General features: G+C 40.0%; 2 protein-coding genes across 11 annotated transcripts in view; one reads left to right on the top strand and one right to left on the bottom strand.

Annotated features, from left to right (window-relative positions):
• MCOLN3 (mucolipin TRP cation channel 3) overlaps window positions 1–7,995 on the bottom strand; it is a 34,981-nt gene extending 26,986 nt beyond the window's left edge. The window contains exons 1-2 of one of the 4 annotated variants that reach the window (XM_061411417.1): window positions 7,570–7,995; window positions 1,722–1,951 (exon numbers count right to left, since the gene is read on the bottom strand). In XM_061411417.1, coding sequence (XP_061267401.1) covers window positions 1,722–1,949 — 228 coding nt within the window. In that variant the 5' untranslated portion in view covers window positions 1,950–1,951; window positions 7,570–7,995. Of the gene's footprint in view, window positions 1–1,721; window positions 1,952–6,714; window positions 7,281–7,362; window positions 7,531–7,569 lie in introns of those variants that run through there. The other 3 variants (XM_061411414.1, XM_061411415.1, XM_061411416.1) reach the window with 3 other exon arrangements.
• Window positions 7,996–20,424: 12,429 nt separating this feature from the next.
• The window catches only part of DNAI3 (dynein axonemal intermediate chain 3), a 107,086-nt gene continuing 102,285 nt past the window's right edge, over window positions 20,425–25,225 (top strand). For 5 of the 7 annotated variants that reach the window (XR_009735386.1, XM_061411407.1, XM_061411406.1 and 2 more), the window contains exon 1: window positions 20,430–20,614. The gene's annotated coding sequence lies outside the window, so the exon portion shown is untranslated. Of the gene's footprint in view, window positions 20,615–25,225 lie in introns of all 7 variants that reach the window. The other 2 variants (XM_061411404.1, XM_061411405.1) reach the window with 2 other exon arrangements.

The following is a 25,225-nucleotide window of genomic DNA, read 5'->3' as shown; positions in this document are numbered from 1 at the left end:
ATTGGAAAAGACTCTGATGCTGGGAGGGATTGGGGGCAGGAGGAGAAGGGGATGACAGAGGATGAGATGGCTGGATGGCATCACTGACTCGATGGACGTGAGTTTGAGTGAACTCCGGGAGTTGGTGATGGACAGGGAGGCCTGGCGTGCTGTGGTTCATGGGGTCGCAAAGAGTCGGACACGACTGAGCGACTGAACTGAACTGATACAGGCTTTCCCTCTGACTTATGGGAAACAACATAGAGAAATAACTTCACTATTGTGACATACATTATCACTTGGAAATTAAGAATTTCAATTCCAACTTGCCAAGTATATTGGGAATCAAACAACCATTTTTATGTTGATAATTAGAAAGAGCACGTGTCTCTAAAGTATTAATTCTGCCACTGGCCGTACTAGTCAGTACTCATCATGTGGCATTCAAAAAACTTTATAAATATCAGCTCCTCATTCTGTAAACTGAAGGAGTCCAGTATTTATCCAATAGAAGTCTTGCTGAAATTAAACAAAATAATGTCTTGGAACAAGAAATCACTCAAATGTCAGTTTCCTTTACACAACATCTAGCATCAGAAAGAAACTTAGGCAAGAATCTCATCAACTTCAATGAATGGAGAAAGTAACATCAACATATATACACTATCATGTGTAAAACAGATAGCTGGTGAGAAGTATACAACACAGGGAGTTCAGTCTGGCACTCTGATGACCTAGAGGGAGGAGAGGGGAGGGAGGTTTAAGAGGGAGAGTATATAATTACAGTTCATCTGCATTGCTGTATGGAAGAAACCACCACAAAATTGTAAAGCAATTATCCTCCAGTTAAAAAATAAATAAATAAAAGAATTTCACCAACTTCATATGATTGTCAGCTTCTAACAATCGAGAAGAACTTGTGCTCAATAATCAGCTAAAATGCGTGATTTCAGAGTTAAAAAATTCTCCTTAATCCAGTCATTTATTTACATATGCATTTTTCACCAAATTAAGAAAAAATATAAAGTAAAAAATAATAATAATTTTAAAAAAGAAAAAATAAACATATCACCTATTTTTCCTATTGAAATATGCTTTTATTTTTGCTCTTTTGCTTTAAACAAGATTTAATTACTCTCACTAGCAGGAACATACCTTCACAAGAGTAAATTATAAATATATATAAAGAATCACAAAACATAATTTCCCCAAAAAATGTTAAGAGAAGCCAAGGAAATGAGATTCAACATCTTCTAAAATGAAGTCTCATATTTCACTACCTACGTTACTCCTTTTAATCAGCTCCACACTCTTCTACTTCAGGGCTCCCACGATCACAGGGATGTGAGAATCCAAATAATTATGAAGAGAGAGAAATTTTCAGGCAACTAACTAGGAAAAAAAAGAATTCTCTACTTGAGCAACAGCTAGCTTCCAAAGTTGATTCAGAAACCTTCAGCTAAACTTCTTGACTGGAAGCAAAATATTAAAATTTTCTTTTCCTGAAATCTAGTTACACTATGTGAGTAAAATTACAATTTGATGAAAGATGAAAAGAAACAAGTTAGGGGAAAAAAGTCTTCTTTCACAAATATGGAAGAGAGAGGATTTAAGATTGTGTATCTCCTAATTTATTGTTATGAGGCATATAGTTAAAAAGTTATTTAAAAACAAAAGAAAACACATAGTCATCTTTGTTAGTAAAAGAAGACTTTGCTAAACTCATGATCTGAGGCGCCTACCTGTATAGTCACCATTGCGATTTTTAGAATTTGTATGGCAAGTTTCCAGGGTTTTCTACCTCGAGCCCAGAACTTCTCACAAGGATTCATGAAAAAAAATTTGAGTTTTCGTCTCATCTGGTCTTCTAACAGAAGTTCCTCAGAGGGAGATGTATGCTGATTAAAAGTGCAGCGATTTTCCTCTTCATGAGAGCTGCAGCTACTTATAGCAGCCTCAGGATTTGCCATCTCTAGGAGGAAAAACAAAAAACAAAACTGTAAATAAAGGCAACATTTATGTTCTTTGTTTTTGCAGGATGGTTGATGGAGTCCAAAGAAAAGATCTGCTTTCAAATAAGCGCCATTGTTTTAAACTGCACCTTCGAAGATCAAGGAACAGGACAGAAAGCCGAGAAGTAAACCCTATGGTCAATTAATCCACCACAAGGAGGCAAGAATATACAATAGAGAAAAGACAGTCTCTTTAATAAGCGGTGCTGGGAAAACTGGATAGCTACCTGTAAAAGAATGAAATTAGAACATTCTCTAACACAATATACAAAAATTAACTGTAAATGGATTGAAGACCTAAAGGTACGACTGCTGCTGCTGCTAAGTCACTTCAGTCGTGTCCGACTCAGCACGACCCCATAGACGGCAGCCCACCAGGCTCCCCGATCCTGGGATTCTCCAGGCAAGAGTACTGGAGTTGGGTGCCACTGCCTTCTCCGAAAAGTAAGATTGGATACTATTAAACTCTTAGAGGAAAACATAGGCAGAATACTCTTTGACATAAATCACCACAGTATCTTTTTTGGTCTGTCTCTGAGAGTAACGGAAATGAAAATAAACATATGAGACCTAATTAAACTCAAAAGCTTTTGCACAGCAAAGTAAACCACAAACAAAATGAAAAGACAACCCACGGACAAATATTAAAAATATATAGGAGAAAATATTTGCAAATGATGTGACTGACAAGGGATTAGTCTCCAAAATTTATAAGCAGCTCATGTGGCTCAATATAAAAAATCAAACAACCCCAATCAAAAATGGGCCAAAGACCTAAATAGACATTTCTCCAAAGACTTGTAGATGATCAAGAGGCATGTGAAAAGAAGCTCAACATCATTAATTATTAGAGAAATGCAAAGCAAAACTACAACGAAGTATCACCTCACATCAGTTAGAATGGCCACCATCAAAAATCTACGAACCATAAATGGTGTGTGTGGAGAAAAGTGAACCCTCCTATACTGTTTGTTGATGGGAATGTAAACTGATACAGCCACTATGGAGAACAGTACAGAGGCGCCTTAAAAAACTAGGAATAAAACTACCATATGACCCAGCAACCCCAACATGTTGTTTTTTAGTCACTAAGTTGTGTCAAACTCTTTTGCAACCCCGAGGACTGCAGCCCACCAGGCTCCTCTGTCCGAGGGATTTTCCAGACAAAAATACTGGAGTGAGTTGTCATTTCCTTCTCCAAGGGATGTTCCCAACTTAGGGATAGAACCAGCATCTCCTGCATTGGAGGGAGGGTTCTTTACCACTGAGTCACCAGAGAAGCCCACTAATGGCCATATACCCTTAAAAAAACCGTAATTCAAAAAACACATGTACCCCAATGTTCATTGCATTTATAACAGCCAAGACATGGAAGCAATCTAGATGTCCACTGACAGATGGAGGATAAAGAAGTGGTACAAATACACAATGGAATATTACTCAGCCATAAAAAGGAACGGATTTGAGTCAGTTGAACTGAGAACAGACAAAACCTAGAGCCTGTTATACAGAGTGAAATAAGTCAGAAAGAGAAAACAAATATTGCATATTAATGCATATATATGGAATCCAGAAAAATGGTACTGATGAACCTGTTTGCAGGGCAGAAATAAAGATGCAGACATACAGAGCAGACTTGTGGATAGACTGGGGTAAAGAGAGGGTGGGATGAGCTGAGAAAGTAGCATTGAAATATATACATTATCATGTGTAAAATGCATAGCTAGTGGGAAGATGCTATATAACACAAGGAGCTCAGCCCAGGGCCATCTGACTAGAGGGGTGGGATTGTGGGGGGGTGGGAGGGCGGCTCAAGAGGGAGGGGATATATGTATACTTATGACTGATTCATATTGTCGTACAGCAGAAACCAACACAACATTGTAAAGCAATTATCCTCCAATAAAAAAAAAAAAACTACAATGAAGATATTACCTCACACCAGTCAGAATGGCCATCATCGAAAAATCTACAAACATAAATGCTGGGTGTGAAAAGACCCCTCCTACACTACTGAAGGGAATGTAATTTGGCACAGTCACTATGGAGAACAGTATGGAGGTACCTTAAAAAACTAAAAACAGAGCTACCATATGATCCAGAAATCCAAGTACTGGGCATATACCTGGAGAAAAACATGGTTAGAATGGATACATGTACCCCAAGGTTCACTGCAGTGCTGTTTACAATCCCCAAGACATAGAAGCAAGCTAAACATCCATCAACATGTGAACAGGCAAAGAAGATGTGGTATGAATACATATATGGAATATTAGTCATAAAAGAGAAATTACTCCATTTGCAGCAACATGGATGGATCCACAGATGATCATGCTAAATAAATGACATCAGAGAAAGACAAATATCATGTGATATCATTTATATGTGGAATCTAAAAAAAAAAAGTCATACGATGAACTTATTTACAAAGCAGAAACAGACTTCCAGTCACAGAAAACAAACTTACGGTTACCAAAGGGGAAAGGTGAGAAAGAGTTAAATTGGGAGGTTGGGATTAACATACACATACTGCTACTGCTGCTGCCGCTTAGTCACTTTGTTCTATCCGTTAGACGCTATGGCCTGTAGCCCACCAGGCTCCTCTTTCCATGGAATTCTTCAGGCAAGAGTACTGGAGTAGGTTGCCATTTCCTTCTCCAGGGGATCTCCCCAACTCAGGAATCAAACCGAAGTCTCCTGTATTGCAGGCAGATTCTTTTACCACTGAGCTACCAGGGAAGCCCCAACATATATACACTGCTATAATATAAAATAATCAACAAGACCTACTGTATAGCACAGGGAACTCCACTCAATATTCTGTAATAATGTAGATGAGAAAAGAATCTGAAAAAACAATAGGTATATGTATATGGACGATAATCAATTCGCTGTACACTGGGAACTAACACAACATTTTAAGTCAACTATAATATAAAACTTAATTAAAAAATTAAAAGAATATGATTACAATTATAAAAAAATAAACTGCATTTTGGTGTTTACAGAATCAATTAGAACACAGCAAGTCATTTTTCTTTTCATTTCAGTCACTGAATGAATTTTTACCCAGAGAAAACTACCAAGTTCAAAGGACTGTTGTTAATAGAAGACTATAGTACCAATATATAGTGTGTATATGGTTTTTGCCTCATTCAGTAACAGACATAGTTAGAGTAGGGTGTCCTGAAAGCACTGGAAAGGTTTCAGAAAGCAGGCTGGACTCTGAAATTATGTGCAAAATTTTGTATATATATGGATATGGGCAATTTTCCTGGGGAGATACAGTTTTATCAGATTAAAAAAAATGTTTTTAAACCATTGAGTTAAAAGTAAAAAATGTGATGTAGAGAACAAAGATTCTGTTTTGTTTCTAATCCTGGTTCTACACTGAGACACTTCTGTGACCTTATGCAAGTCATTCAGCCTGTCTGAGCCTCAGTTTTCTCTTCTGCAAAATGGGAATAAGAATATCTACACCTTCATGTGTTTCTAGTGAGAAAATGAAAATAAAGCCCTTGCACAGGGTCTAACACTAAACCATCAGCCTTACTTTCCCTACAGCCCCAGCAAACATGGCAGCTTCGTAAACAGCCAACAAAGTTCTTAAGAGGCACTGTGAGCTTCAGGGGACTTACAAAGGAGGTCTGCAAAGAACTCAGAATCTCAATTTAAGTTCAAATCCCAATCAGCAACATCACTTGCAATAAGGTTTTTATTGAGGGCCTTTATATTTATACAGCACATTTTACTTTTCAAAGCACTTCATACTTTTTTTTGTCCCTTTGAAAGGGATAGGCCTGGTTTTACTGTCTTCATAGTCAGCTTATCCAAAGTGATAAAGAAGTCACTTTGTAAACTGGAACCCATCCTGGACTGTCCCTCAGACTAATCTTGATATTATGGAAACTTCTTCAAAATAAAATACCACAAACCACTATGGACAGTATTGTTCTTTTTTACAGAATAGAAAGGCTGATTCTGTGTGATATTTTTACTGAAAATTCTACTCAGAGATTTGGATGTGGGGAAGAGTCAGAGTGTACTAATACAATACCTAACAAGTCACTGTTTAGGTGCTTTCTAAGTCTAGAATCCAACATTTGGTTCTGAGTCAAATATTGTTGGCAAACCCACCATCTCCAAACAGTAGATACTGACTGTAAAAACTATCCATGAGGAAGGTTTTTAAATTTTTGATGAATGAAAAGATTAATAAAGATACTGCTGAGGCAATAGAGCATACATATTATTTACAACAGCATATGCAGTGCTTTCAAAGTGAACTAATTATGATAGAATTCACTAAAGTATGGTTGCTGTGCGTGTTTAAATGCCTGTCAAAGTCTGAGTACAGTAACTCCTGGATAAAGACATAGGGAGAGAAAAAAGATAATCCCTTAGGATTTTCACTCAATAACATTTTATTTCCTTCTTCAAAAGGGTATATTAATATTTTCACCAGCATTTAAAGACACTGTATCTATGGGGTTTATAAGGAAGCTGATGCATGCCAGTTCATGGAAACTCACAGATGAACAGTAACAAAAGAATGGAACTGTTAATAATACAGCCTCTGTTAGTGAATGACAGATTTGAGCTCACATTCAGCCCTTTCTATTTTTAATACAAGGAAAATTAAACTATAAAAAACTATCCACACGCGGTGTAACAGTAACCATTAGGAACAAAGTGAAAAAGAAGCCAAGCACAATTAACTTACTCAGCACATCGCGCACCAAGCTTACGGAAAAGATGTTCCATTCACAAGGACTGACCGCTGAACTCGCTGCAGACCTTCGCTTTACTGTCACAGAAGCCCGTCTGAAGGCGCACTTTAAAAACGGAGACTGTCCGAACCCCTCGCCGCTGACAGCGAGTCGCCCCAAACCCTGCACACCCACCCGGGCGCCGCGCAGGATGCAGGGTCCGTGGACACGCGGGTCAGGAGAGTCGATCCGCAATACTGGGTTTGGTTTTACAATCTACAAACGAACACCCTGAGGTTCTTTATTCAGGGCGAGGACAGGCTTAATTGTAGTGACCTGAAGAAAGTTAAAGCCGAAGAATACGTGTAAATATTAACAGCCTCGCAGTTGATGACAAGGACGCGAGCTCCTTTCAAGACCGAGAGAGTGCTTTCTCCCCGCGCGGGGATGCCGGCTTTGAGCCTAAGCACATCCTGCCCCTTTCTTCTAATAAAACAGCACTCCGAGTCCGGAGAAGTTGGCTGTGCAATCAGCAGACCGCCACCGAGCCACCAGCACCACGCGGAAGGCCGCCCCCTACCCAGGCGTCGCGGGTGAGGCCCGGCTTCCCGGTGGCGGCGTGCCACAGCCCGAGTCCCCGCAACTGCGGGGGCGCCACTGACCTTGAGAGGGCTGCAGAGCAGCCGGGGGGCGAACCGCTGCAGCTCGCACCCCGCTCCCTCCTGTGTCCCCTGCATAGCGCCGCCGTCGGACCCGACCCTCCCGCCGTGTATCAAGGATGGCTGGAGACGCAGAGGGCTCTCCCTTCGCACCGCGGGCGCCGTTCCCACGACACCCGATGCCTCGGGGTGCGGCTGGGCTCGGCTCACCTGCGGCCGCGGCGCGGGAAGCGGGGTGCCAAAGAGGGCCGGTGGGGGGCCTACTTCGCGGCCCGGGCCGCGGCAGGTCAGCCCACTCTGGAAGCCTCTAAAGCCCAGCTCAGCCTGGGGTTCGACGTGAGCCCAGCGGCGGTGGCACTCTCCCTCCGCCGGCCGAGTGAACCCGTGACCCGCCTCCGCAGCTCCGCTCCCTTCCACGCCCCTTTCTGCAGTGGTCTTTCTGGACCTGGGGCGCAGGAGGCCGTCTGAACTAGCCTGGGGCCGCCCGGGTCTCGGAGCGCCTCACTCCCTTCGCGCCCCTCCTTGTCTGCGTAAACGATCCTCTCCGCCCTCCTCGGGTTTCTCACTTTGCTCCAGAGTTGCGCTGCCCGGGTGCGAGGGCGTGGGCTCCCGGCTTGCTCTCTCTACGTGGGGCTGCGGGGAAGGGTGGGTGCGTAAAAGAGCCAGGCAGGATGTCAAATGCCTGGAGGCATGTGAGTACCCAGTCCTCTCTAGCCGCCTTCTATTCTAATTTTTGTAGACAAAAGAAACCGGGAAGGGGAAGATCTTTCAAACTTGAGCCTTGTGCACTCTCGAGGCCTTTCGGTTTGAGGGAATTGCTATAAAATTAGTGGATGTTGACTAGGCGCTTCTAAACTGGATGTCGAGTCTGAAAGAGCCCTGAAAAGCTCTTAAAAGAAATGTGACTGGAAATACTTGAAGTAAAGAGTCTTTGCTTGGCCAGACTTCAGTCAGGTTCCTGAAACCTTCTCCTAGGCTCATCTGTGCACTTCCTTCTAAAATCCAATTTTAGCAAGAACTTTACTAAGTCAGTTTAACTAGCAACACCCCCCTCCACCCCAGTATCTGATGATCCTCAATATATGATCCGGTTCCACATCTTCCACCATTCCCCAGGTGATGTCTGATCATCCTGGCTCTTTTTCACAAGAATCCTGCTAGGTTAATTTCGCCAGAACTCCCCTTAGCCCTGTTTTCTCTTAGTAATTTTCCATCCACTGACCCCCTACCCTGCATATTTCCACTTGCCATGCTGTATAAGGAGTTGAGTTCCATTTCTTCCTCCACTGTAAAATCCCATTGCAGTGGTCCCTAACTGGATGGACACTTTAATCTGTCATTGACAATTTTTTTGGGAATAGATCTCCAACCGTAACCTTTTTCTTCATGAATTCTTTTTTTAAATTAAACTCATCAGGAATAATGAATCAGGAACTTAGATTACTTTTAATGATACCAATTTGGATTTGTTTTCATTGATTTCTTTCTTTTTTTGGCTTTGAGCTAGTTTGTAAAGGTCACTGAATTTCCATAACCGGTCGTTCCTCAAATCATATCAAGAGCTTTTAGATATTTTACAAAAACTTTTCCAAATCCTAAACCAGAATAATTTGCATAGGTAGCTTATAAATGGGAATATCTTTTCTTGCAATGGGGTGCAAGAATTTTATGATGTTCGTGAACTCGAATTCCAAGTGCTGTGAACAAGGTAGTCACAGGGGTCTAATTGGCACATTCAATTCTCAAGTGCAATTTGGAAAACGTAATTTAATCTTTTATGCCCCTATGCCTCCACATTTTGCACTTTCTCCACCATAACAGTGATGGTGGGAGTTTGAAATGCTTGATTGTTCAGGAACAATCTGAACTTTAGAGGGTTTTGCAGGCCTAAGTGCTAGTCCTAGTTAGAGCTGAATTAAGTAGGCTGGTGAATAGAAAACGCCAGGCTTTGGAGTCAGGCAGGTGAAATAAGTTAGTAAGTCATGTCTGACTCTCTGCAACCCCATGGACTGTAGCCTGCCAGGGTCCCCTGTCCATGGAATTCTCCAGGCAAGAACACTGGACTGGGTAGCCATTCCCTTCTCCAGGGGATATTCCCACCAAAAGGATCAAACCTGGTGATGGGATCTGCATGGGGGCCCGTTGTTAAAATGGCTCATTGTGCTGACCTCGAAAACAAAAGATAGTCACAGTGACACATGAAACTGACCACATTGCTTAAGCGACATCCTGTTTTTGCTGCTGGCACTTACTTTCTCAACATTATGCGACCGCCCTGCCATGGGACACTTGAGGCTCTCTCAAGACTACATGATGGCCAGACTCCAGTTGCAGGCTAAACTAACCATCCCACTTCAGGGGACCTGATTTCCCATCTACAGGGTATAAGAGGGATCCACCAGAACGGTGGGCTGCTGGTTCTTCTCAAGGGCCATTCTCCCTTTCATTCTCTTTAATAAATTTCCTTTTCTCTGCCTGACTGCTGGGCTCATTCTCTTTTTCTCCACACTCGGCTTACCCTGGGGTGCCCTACACTGCAGGCACATTCTTTACTGACTGAGCCACCAGGGAAGCCCATGATGTCAGGCACCTAGGGGCCCAAATTCCCTTCTAAGCCACCTACTGCCTGGCCTCAGGGAATTGCTAAGCTCTCCACCTTCCCATTTTCTTCCACATATAATTTGACTAAAAGGAATAAGGAATTTTAATTAATTGGATGCATACAAAGCACCCATTACTGTGCCTGGCCTATTTTATACACTTGCAAATATTAATCCTTTTTAAATTTTTATTTTTGAAAAATCTAAATTAGTGAAAAACTCAACTATGTTCATAGATTGCAAGACTCAGTATTATTAAGATGTCAGTTCTCACCAAGTTCATTGATAGATTCAGTCCAATCTCAATCAAAATTTTATACAAACTGACAGGCTATTTCTTATTTTTTCTTTTTTTAAATTAATTAATTAATTTTACTTTACAATGTTGTATTGATTTTGCCATACATTGACTTGAATCTGCCATGAGTGTACATATGTTCCCCATCCTGAAACCCCCTCCCACTTCCTTCCCCAGTCCCTCTGGGTCATCCCAATTCAATGGAAATACAAAGAATCTAGAAGAGCCAAAGCACTATATGAAAATAAGGGCAAAATTTAAAGACTTGCCTTACCTGATTTCAAAAGTTATTATAAAGCTCTATAAGCATGACAGTTTGGAGTTTATGAAAAAAGACATACAAAAGTAAAACAGAATGCAACAGACTATCGATTATCTATATTTCCTACGCATACAGTCAATTGATTTTTAACAAAGGTGCTAAAACAATGTAAAGGGGAAAATTAAGCTTTTGCAATCAACATAGTGATATTATTGGTTCAGAGCAATATATACAATACAATATATACTGATGGTGGTGGTTTAGTTTCTTAAGACGTGTCTGACTCTTGCGATCACGTGAACTGTAGCCCTCCAGGCTCCTCTGCTGGTGGGATTTCCCAGGCAAGAATATTGGCGCATTTGCCATTTCCTTCAGGGGTTCTTCTCGACCCAGGGATCGAACCTTCGTCTCTTGCATTGACAGGCTCGTTCTTTACTGCCGAGCCAGCAGGAACAGTACTGACGTCAAGTCTAAAGGAAGACAGGAAATATTTACATGCTATGCTATGTTATGCTAAGTCACTTCAGTCGTGTCCAACTCTGTGCGACCCCATAGACGGCAGCCCACCAGGCTCCCCTGTCCCTGGGATTCTCCAGGCAAGAACACTGGAGTGGGTTGCCATTTCCTTCTCCAATGCATGAAAGTGAAAAGTGAAAGTGAAGTCGCTCAGTCGTGTCCGACTCTTAGCGACCCCATGGATTGCAGCCTAACAGGCTCCTCCGTCCATGGGATTTTCCAAGCAAGAGTACTGGAGTGGGGTGCCATTGCCTTCTCCGAAATATTTACATACAGAGTCAAAAATTAAGGTAAACATTTCTGGAAGCATGTCAGGAGCATATTAGAAAGGTTACTATCTAAGAAGTCTGTCTTGCTTGTAACTTGTCATATTTTAAACTGTATTCCTGGCTTTGCTGTTGAGTACTTCTTACAAATAACATAAATAGTAATATGCTTTATATATATATTATATAATTAATGTTTAATATATATGTATATAATCAATAATTTATATATATATAGAATACAAAAATGTGCTAATCCAGTGGATGGTATTTCAAGAAATAACATTTTGCAAGCAAAATAACTTCATAAATTGGTGGTTTCAACATATTTATATGTAATACTATTGCTCTTGCTAGGAAATCCCAGTGTTACATGGTTTGAATATTATCTAATCATGTTTGCTGCATTTTTCAGAGTTTGAATATTCACTAAAAGATACAGTTCTTTGTAAAACAGACCACATATTTTCATAGTGAAAAAAGTAATTGAACTTATAAAAAGCAACAGATACTCTAATGCCCAATCTGATAATACTTTTGGAAGCACTTTTAACCTCTGAACCAACATCAAACAGAGTAAGAGGAATTTTCTCTCACCTGGAACATTTGTCGCAAAACAAATATCAAATCTATTGGATAAGGCAATTAATGTTTATGTGTTTTAAGTTCTCATTTGAAGAATAAAATTTTAAATATTAATTTTTTTACTTTTTATCTATAAAAATTATTATTTAGAATTTATTTTGCATTAATACTTACCTCTTTTAATGATTTTATTATGAAATATCTATAACAGGTAGTGTACAGCTGAAATATACCATCTTGTCCAATATATTGGTTCATCATAATAATAAATGACACTTTTATTATTTTTTTAAAAAACAGAAGGAAATCTCTGAAACTCTTAATATAACCCTATCACAGTAAAATAGTTGCTTATTATCATGGTTACCATTATATTTTAAAAACATGTGAAAAAGGGTTATGAAAAATATAAAATAGGTCATTATTTCAGGAGTTGTTTTTTTGCTGTTGTTGTGTCTGAATCTCAAAGATTGATTTCTTTTGGGAATTTGGAAACACTACTGCAATAACCAGTGAATCCCTTATAGCCTTCTTGGTAACTGACCCATGGAAAAGAGCTTTTTTCACAACTTTATCTTCTCAAAAATCCTGTCTGTTTCAGAGTAACCTAGGTCAGCTGAGAGCCTTTGGAAGCATGAGTATTAAGTCACACATAGTGAAGTGGAAGTTGCTCAGTCACGTCCGACTCTTTACAACCCCATGGACTATATGGCCCATGGAATTCTCCAGGCCAAAATACTGGAGTTGGTAGCCATCCCCTTCTCCAGCAGATCTTTCCAACCCCCAGGGATCCAACCCAGGTCTCCCGCCTTTTAGGTGGATTCTTTACCAGCTGAGCCACCAGGGAAGTCCAGGTCATGCATAGTCCATCCAAAATATTTCCTACCTTTCTTTTTGTATCTGCACCACTCATCTTATTTACCTCTTAGTTCCTTATCCTTTTTAAAATTAAAATGTTTATTTATACAATACATACATATTCAAGTATATCTTGAGAAGCGCCTATATTCTAGTAAGAGTATTAGGTACTATGGATAGGAATATGAATAAAACATAGTTCCAGCTCTTAAAAATCTTACAGTCTAGAAGATAATTTTTTTTAATTAAGAAAAATTTAAATACAGAAAAGTACAAAAAAACCCCATTAATCTCACTCAATATTCACAAACTCAAATGCAACAAATTTTACATTTTATTTCATTTCCAGTCTTTTTATCTAATGAGAAATAAAACATTGTAAAATTAACAATCCCTCCCGAAATGGAACTTTCTGTCATGAATGGGTATGAATCATCTCAATAGTTCACTTGTAATGTTTTTCTCACATACATGTGCTCATAATAAACAGAAGTAGCTCGTACATGTTTTTGTCAATAATGGCATTGTTCTGTACATAAGTCTTCAACATTCACGTCACCATTTTGGCTCTGAGTTATATCCATGCAAGTTTATTTATTTTAGCAGTTTTATGGCAATTTATTAACTGTACCATAGCATTCGATCCATTTCCCTACTAATGGACATTTAGGTTGTTTCCATCTTTTGCCATTACAAAAATTTTACAGTGAACATATATGAACCATTTCCTCACGTGTAAGAATTCCTCTAGGGTAAATATCCAGGAGTGGAATTGCTGGATTATAGGATATATACATTTTCAGTTTTACTAGATACTGCCAAATAACTCCCCAAAGTGGTTGTTCCAGATCATTTAATGAACATTGTATGCTGCACCTTCTATCTGACAAACAGATTCCAGCACTGGGGATGCAGCAGTATAGTAAAAAAGACAAAATCTTTGGCCGTTATAGAGTTCATAATTTAGTGGCAAAGAGAGGCAACAAGTATAATAAGGAATTTATAGAGTGTCTTGAGTGCATGTGTGCTAGGTCACTTGAGTAGTGTCTGACTCTTTGCAACCCTATGGACTGTAGCCTGCCAGGCTCCTCTGTCCATTGGATTCTCCAGGCAAGAATACTGGAGTGGGTTGCCATGCACTCCTCCAGGGGATCTTCTCCACCCAGGAATCAAACCTGTGTCTCTGTCTTCTGCATTGACATGCAGGTTCCTTACTACTAGCACCACCCGGGAAGCCCATAGAGTGTTTTAGAAGGTGATAAATATTGTCAGAAAAAAATGAAGCAGAGAATGGGGAGGGAAGAGAATTGAGAAGCTGCCATTTTAAATATGGTGGGGGTAGGCCCAATTGATGGAGAAGGAAATGGCAACCCACTCCAGTGTTCTTGCCTGGAGAATCTCATGGACAAAGAAGCCTAGCAGGCTACAGTCCATGGGGTCGAAAGAGTTGGACACGGGTTAGCGACTAAACCACCACCAGGCCTAATTGAGAAGTTAGCATTTTGACAAAAACGTGAAGGAGATCTGGTTTAAGTGTTCCGGTCAGAGGGAACAGCTAGTGCAGAGCAGGACCATGCCTGGTGTGTTCGAGTAACCCTGAGGAGGCCAGTGTGTCTGCAGAGGCGTGAGCCACAGGGAAGAATGGTAGGAAGTGAGACTAGTAATGGGCCAGATTAAGCTGGACCTCGTAGGTCATTGTGAGAACTTTGTACTTAGGCTTTTACACAGAGTGAAATGAGAGCCTTTGGAGAGTTTTGAACAGATGACTGGTATGATATGACCTATGTTTTACAAGTGCATCCCTCTGAGTGCCATGTCGAAAATACATCCCAAAAGGGTGAAGGATGGAAGCAAAGGCCTCAGAGGATGATTCCTGGGTCTTTGCCTAAATAACTGTAAAGATGGAGTGGCCATCACTTGAGGTGAAGAAGACTGCAGGATGAGCAGGTAGTTCATCAGTTCAGCAGAGAATCAGGAGTTCAGTTTTGAACATGTGTTTGAGATGTCAGTTAAGTGCTTCTCAAACTATCTGTTGGAAGCAACGTGATTTGGTTTTGTTTCCATTTCTCTCACAGACTGATATTTCTGTGAAATACAATACAAATATATTCCTAGAAAATGGAATAAAGACATTTAGAGTAAAAACCAATTTTTTTCATATGTGATAAAAACCAGTAACTCTATCAAAATGCTAGAAAGGTTTTAAGCAACTTCGATTTCAGTACTTCTTTTGTTGTAGATTGTTAACAAATATTTCCTGGACTGGTAACAAATATTTCCTGACTGATTCTGATCTGAGGGTCACACTTTGGATAACCCTGTATTATACATCCAAATGGAAATGTCTAGTAGACAGTTGAATATTCACATCTACCTTCAACTGTCATCAAAGGGCAGAGGCAATGTCTGAACAGACACTGAACAGAGTTCCAAATTAATTTTGATTCAACAATCAGCACTGAGCATATACCACATTTTTTTAAAATTTTATATTGTATATATATATATATATAATTTTAATTGGAGGCTAATTACTTTACAATATTGTGGTGGTTTTGAGCATATACCACATTTGAGGCACTATGTTGGCCTTTTTAATGGCAGTGCTATGAGGGAGGGACAAATTAAGATCTGTGGGTAATCTGGACAAGGTAGTAATCTGGTATCCCTTTATACTAATATTCTTTAAAATTTTATTTTTACTATATATCTAGTAGGAATAGGGAAAAACTGATTTCTGCTAACAAACATGTATATGGTTTCTTTAAACCAAAAAAAAAATGTATTAAACACAATTTTCTAAACTAGTTGCTTCTGAATAGGTTTTTACTGGGGACATACGTAACTGTTCAAACTTTAAATATGAAAACTGGCTAAACTCAGGAATGGGAACTTTACCCTTTTTAAAAAAATTTTGTGATTTGTACCCTCATATGGCAAAAATATTAACATGATTTTGTTTCAAATCTGAAGCTACTTGGTTGAGAGAAGAATCAATTTTATCTCTGTCCTGGAATGTAAGAAGTCCCCTGTGGAAACCTGAACTAACAGACTGCCTGTTTCCAATTCACACTGTGAAGAGTTATCTTTTTTGAAGAAAGCCATTTTCAGCAGCAGTGTGGGTGTTCTCACTCTTTATGTGACTTGGCTCCGAGGAAAGCATTATTATCCCAGATTTTGCAGAAGTAAAACAGAGTTAGAGGGAGTTCAACTGCTTGTCTGAGGTCATTTATCCAGAAAATGATAAATTTGGCTCTAACATAATTTTTTAACTTTACACAATGTATTATTTGAATGATCCACTTAAAAAAGTAGAATTTAAAGTACCTTGATAGCATTAATAAGTATACATGTAGAATTGGTTCCTGATGCCTGTTGATACTGTAGGACTATCACCTCTGTAGGACTCTCTCACTCACCAACTGTTCCTGGTGTTAAGAGTGGAGTCTCATCTATACTCACAAATAAGTCCACTCTGCTACCACATGGCCCTGTGTTCTCCTCCTCAACTCCTGCATTGGTCCCTCTGGAGACACAGGCTGCCCACAGCCTACAGACAGTCCATATGCCCCCACCTTCGTTTGTGGGAAGTACCAACAGTTTTGATGGGAATGAGGGTGGTGCTCTCTTCAGTCACCATTAGACTCAAGCCATTCTGTGCAGAAGTCATAAGAAAGCCTATCATCTCACTTTAGTGTTGTACATATTCTCACTTCTTATAGAAGTTTCCGTTCATTTTTTCCCCCTAGAATTGCCAAAATTGGTCTTCTCCCCAATAGATAAAGCTTTGTTCCCAGGTCAGATTTTTTTTTGGTCTTTTCTCATTTCTGAATCTGAGTACTCTTCTGGGATACTCCTCAGTTCCTCAGGTAGTAGATTATGATAGTTTTCCCAAGCACTGTGCAAACGTGTCAGAATCCCAGCAACTTGGGGCTCAAACAGAGACAGTTCCTTCTCTCCCACCCTTTCTCTTTCCCATGCATACTGATGCAGACAGACAGAATACTGGAATGGATAGCCATTCCCCTCTCCAAAGCATTTTCCTGACCTAGGGATGGAACCTGGGTCTCCTGCATTGCAGGTGGATTCTTTACAATCTGAACCACCACAGAAGCCCAACAAAACACATAATGACTGCTATTAAGGGTATTCAAGCTCTAGTTGCTCAACTAACTCTTAAACAAAATTCTGAGTAGGGGTGAGGAAATGGAGTCCTAAAGTAGCAAAAATCTAACATATCTAATTTGTGAAAGTGAAAGTGTTATTCACTTAGTCTGTCTGACTCTTTGAGACTCCCTGGACTGCAGCCTGCCAGGCTCCTCTGTCTATGGCATTTTCCAGGCAAGCATACTGGAGTGAGTTGCCACTCCCTTCTCCAGGGGTTCTTCCCTACCCAGGGATTGAACCTGGGTCTCCCACACTGTGGGGAGATTCTTTACTGTCTGAGCCACCAAGGGATTACTCTCTGTAAACCCAATCTGAAGTTATCAAGATGTCCTTAAACCATCAGAGAAGTATTTTTAGTAACAGCTTCTTGACTCATTACATTATCACTCAACTAATAAGTTTAGTCACTCAGTCATGTCTGACTCTTTATGATTCCATGGACTGTAGCCCTCCAGACTCCTCTGTCCATGGGATTCTCCAGGCAAGAATACTGGAGTGGGTTGCCATTTCCTTCTCTAAGTGATCTTCCCCAACTCAAAGATCGAATCTGGGTCTTCTGCATTGCAGGCAGCTTCTTTACCATCTGAGCCACCAGGGAAGCAACTAATAAAACTAAACTAATTTTTAATTATCTTCAAATTGCCGGAAGATTTCACTCAGCATCCCCTGGGAGAGCATAGAAGTGTTCACTAGCCACCATGGGGACCACATCCATGAAAGAACATTCATTTATAATTTGAATTTGTAACATGAAGAAATTACTAAACATTTTCCATTTGATTTCTAGCCTTCTTGGTATTGGGATCTATGGCTCATTCCTCCAAATGGGCATCCCTTTGGGATGTCTGTAAAGATGACACAAAAGCTTGATGTGTCATCCAAATCACAAGGTTATAATATTTACTTCCTTAAATCTGGCTGTAATGAAGTATGAATTTTTTTAAGAAAAGAAAACTCTTTGGAAGAATACAAAGAAACTTTTGTTATAGAGCTTTATCTAGATTTGGTCTCAAGAAGAGTTAATCAATTAAATGATTCAACATATATTAAATACCCATGTCAGGTATTGTGCTAAACAACAGCAATATAATGGAATAAGACACTATCCCAGCCCTAAAGTCTAACGGGGGAGATAGCCATACAAACAAGCCATTGCCACACAATGTAATAGTTGCTATAAACAAAAAACAGAAGAAGCAGTGACTAATTCTGTTGGGTGTCTGGGTGTCTTTCCGGGAATATGGTATTTAAGTTGGTCTTGAAAAATACTTTACTGAATAATGCAGATGAAAGAAGGCATTAGAGGTTGAGTAGAGGTAGAAGTGGATGCACAGTTATTAAAGGGCAAGGCATATTTAGGGAGCAGTCCAGGGCTCTGCATAACCAGAGCTCCGCCTCTCATCCTGGGACACACAGACTCCCGGGCCTGGGCAGTGGTATGCCAGGAGCTGTGGAAACCCCCAGGGTGAGCATGTCACAGCTGCCCAGGGCTTTTTTGAGTTTTTTCAATGTTATGTCCATTTTAGTTAATAGTGATTTTGGACAGTTTCCCCAGTTTATTGAAATATAAATGAATAAGGATTTTAGGCATATTAAAAAACAAAGGCAAGCATGAACACGTTGTGGAGCAGAATGCTAAAACCTCATGAATTCTTTGTATGAAACAAACATCTCTCAGTTGCAGAAGTCCATTTCAAGCTGTAACCCCTCTAAATATCAGTCTGTTACCAAGCCCCAACTTTTATGGTTCCATGCCTCTCAGCTCATAAAGGGGTTCAACTGAAAAAAACCACTAAAATGTGGATTGAATTAAGGTGAGAGGCAGAAAGTGAGGTTAAAAACATAACTCATTATCCTCTGGATATCTTTAAGGTATCCTTCAGAACCTTATTTGTACAGAGTTTCATATGCCAGATTGAGAATATGTAAGCAGGGTGCTAACAGGATTGAATTTATGTTTCAAAACACTCTGTGGCACTGTGGCAGATAAATCAGAGAGCAAGAGACAGAACAAGTCAACAGACTATTATTACCACCTAAAATAAGTCAGAGGCAGTGAAGATGGCTAAGAAGAGATAGATTATTTGAGAGATAATTTAGAAAAGGAAAATGACAGGATTTAGTGATATTGACTGTGGGAGGTAGGAGTCAGGGGTGACTCAGATTTCTTGCTTTGCAAACTAACGGACAGTAAAGAAGTAAAAAAGAAGTTTCTGAAGATATCTGAAAGACATGAAAGATAATGATTGATTTTTTGCTTCTGCTAAAATGTGATGCCTCTGGCACAGTAATTATTCATTATCTTTATTTAGCAACCATTAAACACCATGAACTGAGGTAGATATACTTGAAAATATCCAAGAGGTAGTGGAAATTCAGGTCTGGAATTTAAGAGATGTTTTAGGCTGAGAATATAAAAATGGAAGTCACTGATGTGTTTGGAGGGATGGTTGAAGCTAAGCAGCATGGTTACGATGCCACCAGGAGAGTGCAAAGAGTAGGAAAAGAAGATTTTTCAGGACTGAGTCCAGGGGAGAATCTTTCAGTGTGAGAAAGTGGAAGAGCCTGGGAAAAGGTTTTCTCAAAGTCACAATAATAAGACTTCCTCCTAGTTTTGTTTTTTAATGACTGATTTAGTAAAATTTATTTGCATCTTTGCATTTTGAAAAACATAAATTCTTCAGATATTTGAAAGAATGTACATGATTTTCCTACACACCATATAAAGTCATCTTGTTCAGGCTTACTAAATTTCAGATATGTTATGAATCTATAAGCTGTTGCCAAATATTTTCGTTTTAATTGGGTGTAAAATAGTAATTTAGACCAATTACACAAATCAATTGAATTACTTTATTAAATGCCGCCAGCTTATAAATGAGGCATTTTTAATTATTTTTCTAAAGGAGGGGAGGGCGAGTAACAGATGAACTTTACCGTATGGATCCCTTTGGAGCCATAATTATAGATAAAATGAACCTTGGTGTAGCTGAGGGATTTAATCAACTTCTCCTGGAGATTCATACTTTCATTTTGGCTCACACTCTGTACAAAAGTCGTTTTGGCAAGAATTAAATGTAAAACGTGAAAAGTTCCAGGACACCGCGAAACCCGATCGAGCCGTATTTTTTTCCTTCAGACGGAAATCTAGGCAGGTTCCAGGGAGGGCCTCAGGTCGCAGCTGGGGAGGCAGAGCAGCAGCCCTAAATCTTCACATCGTCCTTCGTTCCCTGATGCTAGAGACCTCACCCTAGAACCGTTCTCTTTTGGGTACGGCTGCTCTGCGTACGACGAGGCATGGATCAAGCCTTGCAGTCCTGGAGTTAGGCCAGGTTGCAGCTCTCTACACTTTCAAACTGCACATCTCCTTCCTTACTGGTGGGAAACTTGCGGGCCTCCCTTCGGGTCGGGTTGAGTGACGTCATCACCATAGCAACCAATCACAAATCTGCTCTGAAAGAGACCGGAGGGAGCGGGCATTGTATTGGTGAGGCAGTTTTGTCAATCTCAGCAGAGGACCAGCCTCTTTTCTCTTAGCAACGGATGCGTCAGGGTAACAGTTTGCTGGGGGAACTAGACTTTGTGTTCTTGGGACTTGTTTTTCTGAGAGAGGAGAGTCAAACTCTCATCTCCAGCTCCCGAAGGAATTTTTCTCCAGGGTATTGCGAAGAGGCTTCTTTTCCCTTCAGTTTAGCAGTATCAGGTAAGGGAAGCTCTAAGTGGGAAAGGAGGTTTTGAAAACCAGTCAGTATTTTACTCACTCTTTCAAGGGCATTAGGAACACTCGCTGTGCCAGCGATGTACCAGACATGGTGAAGACTACATAAATCTACAAAACTTTCTCTGCTTTCAAAGAACTTCCAGGCTAGCCAGGGGACAAAAATAATAATGAGAGAGCAGTTAACGACATTCTGAGAATCTTGAGGGCCGGTACCTGTACACAGGTTTTATATTCCCAGTGCTTTCACATTGCCTGGAACATAGTAGAAACCCAATAATTACTGGGTGGATGGATAGATGGATGAAAAGGAAAACAGCATGATCCTGGTATAGCAGATCAAAGAAGAAATGATTAATGTGGATTGAAGTGATTAGATGTCTTCAGGACTTAAGAAAGGGCTTTAGTAGATGGCATGAAGAAGGTAAACAGAGGAACACTAGCTCTTTGAAAGTAAGGGCCTTGTCTTCTTCCTCTGTTGACTTCCAGAACCTGATTGATGTTCAATAATTTCTCTTTCCCCACGGTGTATTCTGAATGCTGAATGCACTTACAGCAATCCTTCAGGCAGCTCTGAGTTTGAGGCTCTTGGCTTTGCAGAAGCCTGGCATAATTAACTAGGCTGCAGTGTGATTAGAAAGTATCAAGGAAAACAGGATTATATTAGCCTGAGTGAGAAAGTTGCAGAGGTTTCAGAGAGAAGGTTGAATTGAGCCTATAAGAATGAGTAAGATTTCAGCAAGCAGAGATGTGCATCATATGGAAGATGGGGGGTGGGGAGAGCAGGGCATTTTCACTCTCTGTTTAGAGAATGGATAGTAATTCTATGAGGCCAGAGTAGAACTAGAAGAATAGGTGTAGTGAGGCTGGCTGCGAAGGGGGTTAAAAGTGATGCTTACAATTTGGACTCCCTCCTGCTTTGCTGAATCTGGTCTTCAGACCTCAAGTGTAAGACTGCCTTATAGTAATTTTAAAAATGCAGAGTCCCAGGCTCACCCAGATCTTCAGAATCACAGTGGGAGTCCAGGAAACTTGCATTTCAAATGAATTCTATTTCTATACTACTGGAGGAGAATTGGAGAAGGAAATGGCAACCCACTCCAGTATTCTTGCCTGGAAAATCCCATGGATGGAGGAGCCTGGTAGGCTACAGTCCATGGGGTTCCAAAGAGTCGGACATGACTGAGCGACTTCACTTTCACTGGAGGAGAATGCTCTGTGGCTGATAGAAACCCACTTTATATTCCCTAGTATACAGGGAAGTGGCTTGTTAAGATCTGCATTTTAGGCAAAACCAATACAATATTGTAAAGTAATTAGCCTCCAATTAAACAAATAAATTTATATTTTAAAAACTTACAACCTTACAAATCAATTGTGCGAAACAAATGAAATGATCAATAAAAAAGTCTCAGGGAAAAAAAAAAGATCTGCATTTTAGAAAGAGCACTCTGAAGGCCTGCCCTGTGGGACTGTTCTGGTTGGAACAGAGGCGGGGAGTAAGTTAAATGTTCATGATCTACTTGGTCTAGTGGCAGGGTAGGGGAAGAGGAACCTGTGGACAGAAAAAAAAATTGCATGTTTATTTTGACTAACCACTAATTGAAATGCATTCATTGGTAACAAACCACAGTAGTACTCACGGGACCTGTGACTTTGTCATCAAAAGATACTATACACCTTTTCATATAATATCATGGATGTAATATTATTTATGCTCACCACTTCTTCAAAATTAAGGCAGTCATTAGAACCACTGCTAGATCTTATTTAATATATTAATAAAGAAGCACACAAATTATTATATCATAATTTTAAAAATAATTTGATAACTGTATTTCAGTATAATGTATTCCTTGCAATCCCATGTTTTTGTTTGATGCATGGGCTTCACCAGGCTGCCAAAGGGGTTTATGGCACAAGATAGGAACTCCTGATATAGGAGGACATGTTGAAGGCCTAAACCAGAGGATGCTATAGGACAGGAAAGCTTGGAATTCAGGAGATAGACCAAAGGGAGAAGTCATGAGTTAGCATCTACTTAAATAAGTAACTATCTGATCTTGGAAATAAATGGAAGTAGGTTAGAAGGGGAGAAATGAGAAGACTAACACATATTATAGAAACAGATATCTCTGGAGGGTGGGTTGCACTTCTCCAAAGATGGCAGAAGAGCCCAGGAGAACCTTGAAGCTTAATCATCAGGATCTTGGTAGAGACTGACCAAGAAGCAGCAGTTTTTGGAGACATACTTATAAGACTCCCAAGATGTTAGTCTTGGATCTTATTCTAAATCTCTATTTTTTAACAAAAGTGAAAGTGATGGAGGCAAACGTGATGAACTTACATATACTTTGGGAAGATAAAAGAGGATAAAGAGGCTGGTGGTCATCTATATAAGGTCAGATAATTGAAGAAGTCTTAAGGAAGTAATACTTTCATAGAAAGACACTAGGTGAAGATGAAGTTCCAGTGCTACAGGTTTTCTTAGAATTAAAAATCTCGTGAATGGCTGTGAGCCACGCAGGCATACATGTAACAGATGGGAATGTGTAAACAGGTATGTGCAATACAGCAGAATAAACTGAAGAGAGGAAGCTAACAACTGTTTACATCGCTGTATTATGTCAGTTATAATTCATGTCACTTATCCCTTCATTTGCAGTTGTTACCTTCCTGAAGCTTCATAGAAAAACACAGTCCCAGGCAAATCTTTAGTTTGGAACCAAGTCATGGACAGCTCTGAATGCAATGCTCCTCATTATCAGTGGAGTACCATCACAGGTTTTGAATGTGAACTGTTGCACAGAGCATTTACCTGGTACAGTTTTCCCTCATTATCTAGGGCAGGGTTTTTTTTTTTTTTTTTCAGGCTTCCACATAGATACCAAAATCCAAGGGTGCTTTTATAAAATGGTGTATTATTTGCAAAACCTAAGCACATCCTCCTGTATACTTTAAATCATCTCTAAATTACTTTTAATACCTAATACAATGTAAATAATAGTTCAGTTCAGTCATTCAGTCATGTCCAACTCTTTGCAACCCCATGAATCGCAGCACGCCAGGCCTCCCTGTCCATCACCAACTCCCGGAGTTCACTCAAACTCATGTCCATTGAGTCAATGATGCCCTCCAACCATCTCATCCCCTGTCGTCCCCTTCTCCTCCTGCCCCCAATCCCTCCCAGCATTAGGGTCTTTTCCAATGAGTCAACTCTTCTTATGAGGTGGCCAAAAGTATTGGAGTTCAGCTTTAGCATCAGTCCTTCCAATGAACACCCAGGGCTGATCTCCTTTAGAATGGACTGGTTGGATCTCCTTGCAGTCCAAGGGACTCTCAAGAGTCTTCTCCAACACCATAGTTCAAAAGCATCAATTCTTCAGTGCTCAGCTTTCTTTATAGTCCAACTCTCACATCCATACATGACCACTGGAAAAACCATGTTCTTGATTAGATGGACCTTTGTTGGCAAAGTAATGTCTCTGCTTTTGAATATGCTATCTAGGTTGGTCATAACTTTCCTTCCAAGGAGTAAGCGTCTTTGAATTTCATGGCTGTAATCACCATCTGCAGTGATTTTGGAGCCCAGAAAAATAGTCGGACACTGTTTCCACTGTTTCCCCATCTATTTCCCATGAAGTGATGGGACCAGATGCCATGATCTTAGTTTTCTGAATGTTGAGCTTTAAGCCAACTTTTTCACTCTCCTCTTTCACTTTCATCAAGAGGCTTTTTAGTTCCTCTTCACTTTCTGCCATAAGGGTGGTGTCATCTGCATATCTGAGGTGATTGATATTTCTCCCGGCAATCTTGATTCCAGCTTGTGCTTCTTCCAGCCCAGCGTTTCTCATGATGTACTCTGCAGAGAAGTTAACTAAGCAGGGTGACAATGTACAGCCTTGATGTACTCCTTTTTCTATTTGGAACCAGTCTGTTGTTCCATGTCCAGTTCTAACTGTTGCTTCCTGACCTGCATACAGGTTTCTCAAGAGGCAGGTCAGGTGTCAGTGCATGGCAAATTCGAGTTTTGCTTTTTGGAACTTTCTGGAATTTCTTTCCTCAATGTTGTTGATCTGAGTTGGGTTGAATCCAAGACTGTGGAACCCGCAGCTATGGAGGAGGGTCCACTGTACTCACTTCTTTTGTCACTCCCAATTGTCTTTTGCTGTCATTGTGGAAGGTAGAAAATGTGTCCTTTGGTACACTGGTAGCAAAAAGGCATTCTGGAATGAGTGAGTTAATTTACAAAGCAAATTGATAGTTTTAATATCAAAAATACTTAAATGGAATTCTTAAATATTTATAAGTATTATCTTTCATAAATTCTGTTTTTAAATTCAATCAGCTATGGTGGCTTTGAAAACCAATTGTAGTACAAGCCTCTGGGGTAGACATAATCTTTATTTTAGGTATTTAGCAGAATATCTCTTCTGCTACTCTTAATCATGATGAATTTACTTCCATTGGGAACAGGAAAAATATGGTGAGCATTTCAGAGTAATTTTAGTAAGGTGATATCTGTATTGAAAGTTTTTCATGACCTTGAAGTAGTCAATTTAATGAGAGAATTTTGGAAAATATAATATAGCACAT

The sequence above is a fragment of the Bos javanicus genome, chromosome 3, assembly GCF_032452875.1.
Source record: "Bos javanicus breed banteng chromosome 3, ARS-OSU_banteng_1.0, whole genome shotgun sequence".
NCBI classification, from domain to species: domain Eukaryota; kingdom Metazoa; phylum Chordata; class Mammalia; order Artiodactyla; family Bovidae; genus Bos; species Bos javanicus.
Note: the sequence above shows the minus strand (reverse complement) of the source record. Positions and strands in the feature narration are given on the sequence as shown.